Source organism: Cetorhinus maximus, chromosome 14 (assembly GCF_964194155.1).
Source record: "Cetorhinus maximus chromosome 14, sCetMax3.hap1.1, whole genome shotgun sequence".
Taxonomy (NCBI): domain Eukaryota; kingdom Metazoa; phylum Chordata; class Chondrichthyes; order Lamniformes; family Cetorhinidae; genus Cetorhinus; species Cetorhinus maximus.
In genome coordinates this window covers 10033684-10047035 of record NC_135892.1, presented here as the reverse complement: position 1 = coordinate 10047035, position 13352 = coordinate 10033684, and the positions used below count along the sequence as shown (strand labels likewise).

At 42.8% G+C, this 13352-nt stretch overlaps 1 protein-coding gene across 1 annotated transcript in view; it reads right to left on the bottom strand.

Moving 5' to 3' along the window:
• Window positions 1-13352, bottom strand: part of macrod2 (mono-ADP ribosylhydrolase 2) — an 896565-nt gene that overhangs the window by 255422 nt on the left and 627791 nt on the right. The window contains exon 8 of the mRNA XM_078556471.1: window positions 9224-9254. Coding sequence (XP_078412597.1) covers window positions 9224-9254 — 31 coding nt within the window. The remainder of the gene's footprint in view (window positions 1-9223; window positions 9255-13352) is intronic.

The window sequence follows — 13352 nt, the reverse complement described above, 5'->3', positions numbered from 1 at the left end:
GACAACAAATGCTGGCCTGGCCAGTTTTGTTCACATCCTATGAAAGAATTAACAAACAGGATGCAGAACTGAAATCTACTATACTGCATTACAAAATGCATAGGTAGATGGTTGCCAACAATACAGACACATTGAATAGTACAGAATAGGGCAGAATGGTTCAGCACAGATGGAGGCTATTTGGCCTGTGGTGTCTGTGCTGGCCCTTTGAAGGCGTAATTCACCTAATGCTACTCCCTGCCTTTGCTCCTTCACCCTGCACATTTTTCCTTTTCAGATAATGATCCAATTCCCTTTTGAAAGCCTCAATGGTTCCTGCCTCCACCATACTCTCAGGTAGCACATTCCAGATCCTAACCATTCGCTGTGTGAAAAAGTTTCTCCTCATGTCTCCATTGCTTCTTTTGCCAATTACTTTAAATCTGTGCCCTCTCGTTCTCAATCCTTTCACGAGTGGGAACAGTTTCCCTCTATCTACTTTGTCCAGGCCCCTCATGATTTTGAATGCCTCTATTAAACCTTCTCCCAACGACCTCTTCTCCAAGGGAAAGTCCCAACTTCTCCAATCTATCTATGTAACTGAAGTTGCTCATTTCTGGAACCATTCTTATGAATCTTATCCGCATCCTCTCCAATCCCTATCTTTCCTAAAGTGTAGTGCTCAGAACTGGACATAATACTCTAGTTGAGGCCAAACCAGTGTTTCGTACAGGTTTTCAACATAACTTCCTTGCTTTTGTACTCTATATCCTTACTGATAAAGCTCAGGATGCTAGAATCAAAGGAACAGGACAACTGTATTACTGTCAATATGCTTCTATTGAATGTCCAGTAAATTAATGGGGAAATTAGGAAGCTGAATATAGATCTGTGTGCTAAAGGGATTCAAGGGGGTTTTAACCAAGATTGGATTTTAGTCGAGTGGGCAATGGGGTGGGACCTAGGCAGCCATCAACCTCCAATCACCCCATGTCATCGGTTTGAAGCGTGAGCTGTATCAAGGCAGCAGATGCCCAGACCTCCCTTGTAGGCCCAGGACAGCATGCCTCCTTGTCATGGCCTGATTAAGGAAAGTTTAACACTTAACTTGGGAGCCGGTTAACTCAGTTGGGTAGATGGCTAGTGTGCGTTTCATAATGTCGCCAACAGCGCGGGTTCGATTTTCAGTCCAGCTTAGGGAGGCTTGGGACCTGCGAGCTCACCCCAAGGCAATGGCAAGCCACTACTGACAAAATCTGTTAAGAAAACACCTCAGGATGAAGCATCAGCAGAGAATGAGCCAAGGACCTGCCTTCATGCAGAGCACACATGACATGACATGACATGAACACTTAACTTAAAGGGCTGCTTCTTCTTAGGGATTGGATTTCACCCAATGTGTCAGTGTGGACTCTGTTCAGTCAGTGGTTAACATATCACAGGGGTTTGAATGATCTCCCATAATAACGTGACTTGCAGCCAAGTCGGACAGGCTCCTTAGTGAGCACAAAAGAGGCAGTGAGTATTCTGAGGTGATTTTAACTCTGTACCTGCTCTGTTTCTGTCAGGCAGGGAGGGTTAAACTCACTGCCAGTATTCTTGGGGTGGGGGGTGCGGTGCGGCAGGGGTCAAAAATTGCAGATGCCTGAAATCTTTTGTACGCACCGAATTGTGGTGATCTAGAATGCACTGCCTGAAAGAATGTGTGGAGCAGATTCAATAGAAGCATTCAAAGGGGAATTAGATAAATACTTGAAAAAAGGAAAAATTAGCAGGGCTGTGTATGGGGGAAAAGGCAGTGGGAAAGAAGCTAATTGGATAGCTCTTTCAAAGATGGGCTGAATATCCACCATCTGTGCTGTACCATTCTATGAAAAAACAAATGCAGAAAGCCCCCAGTAGGTTGGGCAGAATCTAGGAAAAGAATTAACAAAGGGTTTATATTTGAAACAAAACAAAAATCTATTTTCCCCACGCATTCCGCCTGACCTGAGGGGTATTTCCGGCATTTTCTGTTTTTTGATCCACAGTTCCTAGGTCTCGTCAGGTGTGCACATCCTTTAGAGAAGAGCAGACAAACAGAAGGCCTACCCTAAGCATTTGTCAAGATATCTTAGAGGGCACACCAGAGCTCCAGGGCAGAATATGCTTCCCGTAGGTACATGTCAAGGCTCTGCTACATGTTTCTTCAGAGTCCACACTGTCGAGATCGGAAACAACTTGCAATGACGAGCTAAGTAGAGGAGTTTAAATCCTCAATGCCAGGCATGATGTATTTAATAAGAATATAAGCTGAATGAAGAGAGTTATATTTTTTTTTAAATGCTGACTCCCGAAATCCTTCTCTAAGGACATTCAGAGTTCCCTCTTACCTTTTATAACCTGTGGGCTGTCATTCACCTTCTACAGTTCCCAGCCGAGCATTACTGGCTCTGGGCAAATACAGTGATTTCCTTCTCTCCAGTTTGGAAATCAGATCTTTGTTTTGCATAAGGTACATGAGTATCCACAAACTCCTAAATTGTGCCATCTTCTAGTGGTCTATTAATCACTAGTACTTCTAAAAGAGACAGCCCAGCTAATGTAGCCACTGGCACACTATAAGCTTCCTATATATTTTCTATGATAAAAGTCACAGGTGCGAACAACAATTAAACTGATCTTAAAGTTTTTAGTAATTAGAGTTTAGAAGGGCATGTCAGATTTCAGTATCACCTAATGATTCCGTGCTTAGGAGGCTGCTTGTAAGATTAATTTCAAGTTTACAGGTAGCAGTTTGAAGCAGGAGGAATGTTTTGAAGAGATCACTCATTATGCTTCATAAATTTGAAACGGTTGCATTAAAGCATCCTGTTCATGCAGACGATATTGCAAAAAGGCAAGGTAATGCGATTTGTGATACTCCAACTGTAAAGTGTAACAAAGCCTTTGTTAACGATCATCCTTCAAACATCTCCCATTTTATTTGGTGGCATTTTCAATTCAATTTGCAGCTACAGCAGGCATTTATACAGTCTAAAAATAATCCACGGTGCTTCAATGAAAATGGGCACTGAGCCAGGAAGATATCAGGAAAGGTGATTGCAAGTTAGGCGGAAGATGTGGGTGAGCAGGTTGTTAACGGTGGACAGAATTCAACTGCTGCTGAATGATTGATCTGAATCCAAATCTGAGGTTTCAGTTGTTCTAAATATTCAGCTTAAAGTTTTGAAAACATAAAGGAGACTAGAGATGGTCTTGTGGTGCCGTGGATAGCGTTCCAACCTCTGGGCCAGAAGCTCTGGGTTCAAGTCCCACCGGGACTTAATAGCCATGGAAGGTGCATACATAACATGGCCAAACAGTTTGACTATCAACCTTTAAATCCTTCCAGTACGGCTGATGGTAAGCGGTAAGAGCGGGAGAATTTCCTGGTCAGCCATACTGCAGAAGGTAACAGCAAAACACTGCAATACTTTGCCAAGCGTAATCATGGACCAATCCAGTGGAAGTCTATGACCAGCAACACCTTCTTCGGGCATGGTACCATAAGGAGGAGGAGGAAAGAAGGCTTGAAAAAATGTGTAGTAGTACACTTGGATACTCAATTTGAGAGTTGGTTCAAACAGCTCATTAGGAACATAATCCAAGAAAAAGCAGTCTGCTTTATCAGCAGCCCATCCAACACCTTAAACGTTTCCTCCCTCTGCCCCACTGGCTCAAGTACGCCCATCCGCCCCCACCCCCCAACCTCCTACAAGTCGCACACCACCCTGACTCATCATTGCTGGGTTAAAATCCTGTAAATCTCTACCTAACAGCGCTGTGAGAGCACCTTCACAATGCAGTCTGCAGTGGCTGGCTCACCACCACCTTCTCAAGGGCAACTAAGGATGGCAAGAAAAAATTGCTAGTCTTGTTAGTGACGCACATATAAAAAGAATTAATTTTTAAAAATAAGGATCTTTTGGGACTGGACAACAACCACTATACCCAACAAGTCAAACTCCTAAAAATAGTCAAACTACAACGTTCGCACATCCCTCCTCTCTCCAGAAGCATTGCCTAATTGCTTGTTGGACCCACACGCTGTGCACTTTCCAAATAATTTATTCCATCAGTCTTAGTGCCCTTTGGTTGAAAATATTTCACTTAGCTCCATTTCTTACTCTGAACATTTTAATGTTCTACATATGCCCCTGATAGGTGAACCCTTCTCCCTATGATTGGTAGATATTGGATTTATTGCCTGGAGCATAATGATAAAATATCTAGAATTTGAGTGGTTGCCAATAGAAGAGTTGCCTTTTCGTCTCATCAATGGAAAAATGCGAAAAAAAATGAATCTGAATTAAACAAAATATATTTTCCAGTCATTAGCAGTGCAGAGTGAGCACCTATCTAAACTTAATCAGAATATTAATTTCATACATCTATTCCTTCATTTACAGTTTTTTAAATTTGCTTTAGACATTCCACTGGACAATTAATTAAATGTAACAGATAGAACCTCAATATTACTTATAGACAGGAAACTTATTCAATCCCAAGTGTGTTTCAGCAGAAATCTCTTGGACGATTATGCATTTTGAAAATATTGGAAATGAACATTTTACTCCTCTATCTCAGCACTGAACAGGTATCGATGTCATCCAGGTTAAAACTAAACTCAAATTCCTTACTATGGCTTATTAACTGTGCTTATTCTGTGAAAATTCCATTCCTACCACCCTCCAAGATCTCTGCGTTCATCCAAATCTGGCCCCATGGACATCCCCATTTTAATTGTTCCCCTACTGGCAGCCGTGTCTTCAGCTGCCTTGGCCTAAGCCCTGAAATTCCCTCCCTTGGCTTCTTCATCTCTCCTTCCTCTTTTAAGGTGCTCCTTAAAAACCGCCCTCCTTCACCAAGCTTTTGGTCATCAGCCCTAATATCATCTTCACTGGAAGAGAAAATGCTGGAAATGTGCAGCAGGTCTGGCAGAGTTAATGGAGAGAGAAACAGAGTTAACCTTTGAGGTCGATGGCCTTTCATCAGAACCTTCTAATTGATTTGAAGCATTAACTCTATTTCTTTCTCCACAGGTGCTGACTGACCTTTTGAACATTTCTGGCATTTTTTGTTTTTATTTCAGATTTCCAGAAACTGCAGTATTTTGCTGTGTCCTAAAATTTCCTTATGTGGATCGGTGTCAAATTTTGTTTAACAATTGCTCCTGTGAAGTGTCTTGGGTCATTTTATTACGTTAAAGTTGCTACATAAATGTAACACCGAATGTATTATCTCTTCCAGCGAAGTATTGGGAAGACTGAAGCCATTGTCTTTGGTCCCAGCCATAGACCTCATTTCCTGACTATTGTTTCCATTCCTGCTAACAGTCTTAAACCGAGCAAAGCCATCCTCAACCTGTGTATTGTGTCTGACCCCAAACTGAAATTTCCAATCATCCATTTATGAAATCACCAAGAGGCAAATGTTCGCCTCTGTATCATCGCTCAAATACAACCTTTTCTCAACTCATCTCCTCCTGAAGCCTGCATCTGTGCCTTTGTTACCTCTAGACTTGACAGCTTTAATGCTCTCTTGGCCTGTCTCCCATCTTACACCCTAGACAAACTTGTGCTCATCCAAAATTCTGCTGCCCTTATCTTAATGCACTCCATATATCTCATTCATCCATCACTCTGTGCTCGCTGGCCTACACTGGCTCCTCGTCTATCAATGCCTCAATTTTAAAATCCACACCCTTGTTTTCAAATTCATCCACAAGGCCTCACCCTTCCCTATTTCAGCAACCTCCTCCACCCTGACAAGGACTCTTCTAGATTTCTGTGCTCCTTTAATTCTGGCCTCCTCCGCATCCTCGATTTTAATCGCTCCACCTTTGGTGGCCGTGCCTTCAGCTCCCTGCGCCCTCCCTGAGCTCTGGAATTCCCTCCCTAAACCTCTCCGCCTCACCACCTCTCCCTCCTCCTCAAAAATGCTCCTAAGAACTTAGCACGTTGATCAAGCCTTTCCAGGGTCCTCTTTCTTTGGCTTAGTGCCAAAAAATGTTTTTATTTGTGAAGAGCCTTGAGGCCTTATATGCATCTCAAAGTAAATTGTTGATGTTCTTTACGGGAGCCTTATATCATAAAACACCAATCTCAGCCAATCAAATGCCTTTTCATTTGTTTCAAAGCAATGGCCAGGATTGTCCAGCCCTGTTGTCATGGGACCCGCCGCTGGAGATTCGGCAGCCCAACCAGAAGTCCATTGGCTTTCGGTGGGGCTGGATGATCCTGAAAGCGCGTGGGGCTGGAAAATCCCACCCAATATTCTTAAATCATTTGAGTTTGTGTTGTGAATTCCCTCTCACATTACCAAAGGAAAAGTTAGGTGTTAAATATTGCTGCGATTACCTTTTTCCATGTGGTTATAATGTTCCTCATGCCTGCTCTAGCAAAACATAAAAATAAATAACATAGATGATCTGAAACAAAAACAGAAAATGCTGGAAAAACTCAGCAGGTCTGACAGCATCTGTGGACAGAGAAACAGAGTTAACGTTTCAAGTCCGTATGACCCTTCTTCAGACCCTTCTCCAGCTCTGAAGGATCATACGGACTCAAAACATTAACTCTGTTTCTCTGTCCACAGATGCTGTCAGACCTGCTGAGTTTTTCCAGCATTTTCTGTTTTTGTTTCAGATTTCCAGCATCTGCAGTATTTTTCTTTTAACATATATGATCTATTCAATCAAGTGTTACATTTTAAAAATATATTCAGGATGATCAGCTATGGGATGAGGCTCCTCACACAGTGAAACCCAGATCTCATCTGAATCCCTGTTGGAGGAAGGGTCAATAGGAACAAATGAAAGCAAGTGATCCATCAAGACTGCCCTACACCACGAGGGCTGGACTGTCATCACTAAATACTCCTTCCCTCCCTGATCCCTCCCCCCTCCTCACACCCTTGCAGTTATATAAGGTCCTGGGAGAAGCAAAATAACTTCCCAAAAAACCCCAGGACCACTCCATGACCCTCTGTAAAACCTACAGGGAAGGAAATAAAATTGAAAAAAATATACATCAAGGCATTTGGTTGAATTTACTTGTGTCTGATTTACAGTATGGCATTGAAAAATACCAAGAACATCTGGACTATCTTTCTCCTTCTTAGGGAACAGGGCATGGGTGACAAAGGGATCCCAAGCTAGATGGTGAAGTATGAAACTAGTGGCACATCCTTTTCTTGATAATAGGTTTATTTACAGAATGCAGCAATACATATGTCTGCTTCCGACCTACTAATTCACCCAGTGTCCTAGGAATCCCTTCTTATATGTGCTCAAGATACTTAATCAACACTTGTTTACCTTTAGCCTTAACAATATAATTAATGTAACATTAATAATGGGGACTCTTGAGAAAAAGAAGTGAAAGAAACCCAAAACATCACTCAAGAGGGTGCAATAACACATCTTTCCAATTCCTAACCTGTGACACTTGAAGGCTACTGTAAACAGACCATAAGACATAGGAGCAGAAATTAGGCCAATCGGCCCATCGAGCCTGCTCCGCCATTCAATCATGGCTGATAAGTTTCTCAACCCCATTCTCCCGCCTTCTCCCCGTAACCTTTGATCCCCTTACCAATCAAGAACCTATCTATCTGGTCTTAAATACACTCAATGACCTGGCCTCCACAGCCTTCTGTGGCAATGAATTCCATAGGTTCACCACTCTCTGACTAAAGAAGTTTCTCCTCATCTCTGTTCTAAAAGGTCTTCCCTTTACTCTGAGGCTGTGCCCTCGGGTCCTAGTCTCTCCTACTAATGGAAACATCTTCCCCACGTCCACTCTATCCAGGCCTTTCAGTATTCTGTAAGTTTCAATCAGATCCCCCCTCATCCTTCTAAACTCCATCGAGTATAGACCCAGAGTCCACAAATGTTCCTCATATGTTAAGCCTTTCATTCCTGGGATCATTCTCGTGAACCTCCTCTGGACCCTCTCCAGGGCCAGCACATCCTTCCTGAGATACGGGGCCCAAAATTGCTCACAGTATTCTAAATGTAGTCTGACCAGAGCCTTATAAAGCCTCAGCAGCACATCCCTGCTTTTATATTCTAGTCCTCTCGAAATAAATGCCAACATTGCATTTGCCTTCCTAACTACCGACTCAACCTGCAAGTTAACCTTAAGAGAATCCTGGACTAGGACTCCCAAGTCCCTTTGCACTCCAGATTTCTGAATTCTCTCCCCATTTAGAAAATAGTCCATGCCTCTATTCTTCCTACCAAAGTGCATGACCTCACACTTCCCCACGTTGTATTCCATCTGCCACTTCTTTGCCCATTCTCCTAACCTGTCCAAATCCTTCTGCAGCCTCCCCACCTCCTCAATACTACCTGTCCCTCCACCTATCTTTGTATCATCTGCAAACTTAGCCAGACTGCTCAACTTATCTTCTGAGAAAAAGTTATTTGGGCCAAAAGGCATTTTGCAACCAAAGTGATGACTGTGCAAAGCTTCTATTGTATGCAAATATGTTAATATTAAAGCTGATCTTAACTCTTTTACAAAATGTCATTACAATTCCTGCAATCCAGGCAATGTTCTTTTTCAGAAGTTAGATAAAGACATTGGTAGCACAGTGTTTCACTCCGAGATGCATCGGTTCTCCTTTATATTTAGTCAGCCAGTGTAAGTGATGCATATGAAAAAATGTTACTCACACTGAATGTTCTGCTCTTTTCCAGAACCTACAGTGTCATTGTATCACACAGCGCAGACAACATGTTTCCAGTTTCAAAGGAAACCAAAACTATAGTAACTATATCACGGTTGCAAATCTATTGTGCGCATGTGGAGTAATCTGGGGAACTGTGGCAGATTAAGGTTAACAAAACAATAATCCATGTTGGATCACTCACAAGGCAGCCCCTCAACTTTCATGCAAAATGTACGGCGCCGGGGGGCATAGATTTTGGCGTGAAAATTGCGGAATTACAGTCACAGCACTGAGGTTCTTCAAATGGTTAACAGATTAAAAACTAAGCAAGCTTAATCCCAATTTAAAGCTGAGGTTTATTAAGGGTCAAAGGTATGCTGCAGTGCTTAATATGTGGGAAAGTGATTAGTCAGTCTGGAAATAACTGAAATAGCTGCAAATTGATTTGCCGGAACACTTGTGTTGAAAGTAAGAAAAAAATGTAAATTTTTAAAAATGTAAGTGGTCAGTTATATCACATAACAAATATGAAAAAAATTGCACTTACCATAGATACCAGTGGATATACAAGGGAATGCCTGCAATTGGAAAAATAAATTGACATATTAAGGAGGGTTGTAATGAAAAAAAAAATCAGAAATTATCACAGATCTAATCAGATTAAGTAATTAGTCATCACTTTCAGAAAAGCACAGCTGAACCTTGATGATCTCTCATTAGGAAATAAATCTGTGCTGAATAATAGACGTTGGTAGATAATCAGGATTCCAATGGGATGACAGATCATATGTTCAAGGGAAAAGGAAGCCAATTATATATGGTTCCCCTTACAGTGTTTCTTCCCAGTTTTTATTCGATTCATTCTTGAGTGAATCCTGGCATCCGTGTACTTTTTCTCTTAACAAACTGCTACATGGTAGGACATAAGAACAGAGCATGAGTAGGGCATTTAGCTTTATCCACCACTCAATTAGATTGTGGCTGATCTGCATCTTAACTTCACAAGCTTTCCTTGGTTCTGTAACACAGAATAACCTTCCCCAAGAAAAATCTATCAATCTTAGTTCAGAAACTTTCAACTGACCCACCCAGCCTCAACCTTTAGGTTGCAGATTTCCATGCTCCATTGAGTGGAAGAAGCGCTTCCTGATCCCTCTGACACACCAACTGAGCATTGCCTCAAGGCTGGAGCCACCCATCGGGGTGCTGATGTGACAGAACGTTCCCAGTCACCTGCTGGAGTCAAATGCCTGGGCTTTGTTAACATGCATTAAGCACATGTGAAGCGATAGACATTAATTGAAGGGCTGCTAATGATCAATACCTTTACTTATGAGCTCCAAAGAAAGAGTCTGTCCTACATTTCTCCCAAAATGAAAAGATGTGACCTAAAGCTCCAGAGGAACATCTGCACAGTAATCTGCTGATGTTGCATTAAAGAAGGGACTGAATTCACTGGCACTTGAAACAGACAAGTAACCCTTTAAGTAAAGCAGCTGTCGCAGTTGGGAAACTGCTTGCACTGTCATTCCATTCGCATCCAGAGTAATACAAGCACCAGCTGAGTTGGTTGTGCGTGAACTGCCTAAAGACACATCCCAACGTTTAAAGCCAGTGATACCAGCTGCGTGCTGTTCGAGGCCGGGTAACCGGAAGCCATTGCTTCACCTGTTCGATGAAAGCTCATCAGTAGGACATTTATTGGGCTGGATTTTAAAAGTTGGCGGGAAACTGACCGACGAAAAGAAAGCCCGCCTCGCAGCAATAACACGCTGCGGGCGACAACAAGGAGGGAATGCGGGACAAAAATAAAAATAGCTGGGAAAACTCAGCAGGTCTGACAGCATCTGCGGAGAGGAGTACAGTTAACGTTTCGAGTCCGTATGGCTCTTCATCAGGAAATGTGGGAGTTCCGCGCCTCCACTGGGAGGAAGTCCCGCCCCGGGAGCTGCCGGCCAGTCGGATTGGCCAGCAGCTCTTGCAGTCCTGGCAGCGTCAGAGCTCAGTAGTGAGCACCGCCAGTGCTGCAGGCAGGCCCAGGATGAAGGCCCTAATGTATCCCAGACTTAGGTAAGTCAGGGGCATGGGGCAGGGAGGGATTGGGCACTTTGGTGAGGGGGCAGGTTTTGGAGTGCAGACGGGGTGGAAGGAGGGGGGTGTAGAACCTTCGATGTGCAAAGGGCATCCCAGCGAAGATAGTACCCACCTTCCTTCCTATACTTTTACAAACTTTTTTGGAAGAATGGGCTGCCCACTCCCGCACGCCTGCCTATGCCAACCATGTTATGATGTGGGCAGCGTAATATTGGGGTCAGTAGGCTTGTAAACAAGCTCGTTTGACCTTTAATTATTTATTTACATACGGCGGGTGGGCTGCTGATTTCAGCACCCACCCACAGGGGACATTGTGGGATGGGCAAGGACATGGTGGGCTGGGCACTCCTTGTATTTTATGTGCCCCCCCCAACCTCCCCGCCGAAGACATGCCTGCTGGAGGGGGTAGGGGGGGCGGTGCAGCGGTGGGATCTAAATTCCTGTACAAATTTTCCTCGGCTAGGAAAATGCCAAGAATTGGGGGCAGAATAAGAAAAGATACAACCAAACATTGCTTTCTGGATAATTCCAAGAGTTACAATGAGTTTTTCTCTCAGAGGTTTGTGAGTCTTTGGAGCTATCTTCCTCAAAAGGCGGTGAAAGCAGAGTCTTTGAATATTGTTAAGGCAGACCTACATGGATTCTTGATTAACAAGGGGGTGAAAGGTTATCGGCAGTAAGCAGGGATGTGGGGTTGAGGTTGCATTCAGGTCAGACATGATCTTATTGAATGGCGGAGCAGGCTCAAGGGGCCGAGTGGCCTACTCCTGCTCCTAATTCATATGTTTGCATAGTAGATGGTGGTGTAGTGGTAATGTCACTGCTTATAGTAATCCTGAGCCACAGGATAATACTCTGGGGTCATGAGTTCAAATCCCACCATGGCAGCTGGTGGAATTTTAAGTCGTTAAGAATTTTAAGAATTTTAATTAATAATTTGGAAATGAAAAACTAGTCTCAGTAATGGTGAGCGTGGAACTGTTGTTGTAAAAAACTCACCTGGTTCACTGATGTCCTTTATGGAAGGAAATTTGCCATCCCTACCCCACCGGCCTACATGTGACTCCAGGCCCACAAAAATGTGGTTGACTCTTAACTGTGCTCTGAAATGGCTGAGGAAGCCACTCAGTCCAAGGGCAATTAGGAATGGGCAACAAATGCTCACCTTGCCAGAAATGCCCACTTCCCATGAACGAATAAAGAATAGAAGAAATTAAAAATTTAATCACAACCAATAAGAAAAATAAAAAGGAAGGGTTGCATTTATATTGTGTCCTTCAAGACTTCAGGAGCTTGCAAAGTCAATGAAGTACTTTTGAAGTGTAGATAGCCAATGGTTTATTTCTTAACTGCCATCAGCTGACAGATTGATTAGTGTCTATTGGTACCACTGTCAGCCAATGAGTTGGAAGTTGGGGGCGGGACTTTCATCAGGACTCTCAGCAAACAGTTTATTTTCCTGTAAACTGGGTCTACAGAAATACCACTTGACAAACCAGAGGAAGCTGAGTTCATGTACAAAACTTTTCTCAACTTCTCTCAATAAAACACTGGAATAAGTGGAGGATAGTTGCATAATACAAGTTCTGTGTGTAAAACCAATCTCAGTCATTTACAGCAGTATGATATCCAGACGTGACTAACGGGAGAATTACCAAATCGTTTCTATTTTGTCTGGGAAGAGAAGTGTCACTAAATGCAACTGCCAAAATGTCACATTGAGAGGGTTCTTCCTTCTGAAGGGTCTGCACTTGGAGCTTAAACTTGTCCACCTATTCTGGCGTCATGTACATCTCTGATTTTAATTGTTTGACCAATGGCAGCTGTTCCTTCAGCTGCTTGGACTCTAAGCTCTGGAATCTCCTTCCTAAACCTATCCACCCCTCTATCCTTTCTCTTCCCCTTTAAGATGCTCCTTAAAACCATCTCTTTGACCAAGCTTTTGGCCACCTGTCCTAATATCTCCTTATGTAGCTTGGTGTCAAATACTGTTTGATAATTTCTCCTATGAAGCATGTTGAGATGTTTTACTACATTAAAGGTGCCATGTAAATGCAAGTTGTTGTTATTTTAGTAACAGGGTTTCAGCACAAAAACTTCAACGCTACTTCCCTGCTTTTCTATTCTCCTCCAGAAATGAATCCCAGCATTTTCTTTGTGCACTTTGTGGCTTTATCAACCTGTGTTGCTACTTTTAACGATTTGTATACCCAGATCTCTTTGCTCCTCTACACCGCTATTTTCTCACCTTCCTATCTCACACTTTGGAACATTGAATTTGCATTTATCCAGCCATTCTGCAAACCCACTTCCGTCTTCCTGTTTCTCATTAATTTTTTCAACATAATTAAACTGTGTACGGTTCTACATTGTCTCAAGTTGCATGATATACACGATACTCAATATGGCCTTCGGATGCAGCAAATTTTGGTGTGTTATGATCTGGGAAAACTGAAGAAACAAAATAGTCAATCTGTTACAAATGATTATGCATCCTGCTTAATCTTTCCAATGTCATGGTTTTCGTCAAAGGGTAATCATGTTTAACCAATTTATTGGAGTTCTTTGGAGGGGTAACATGT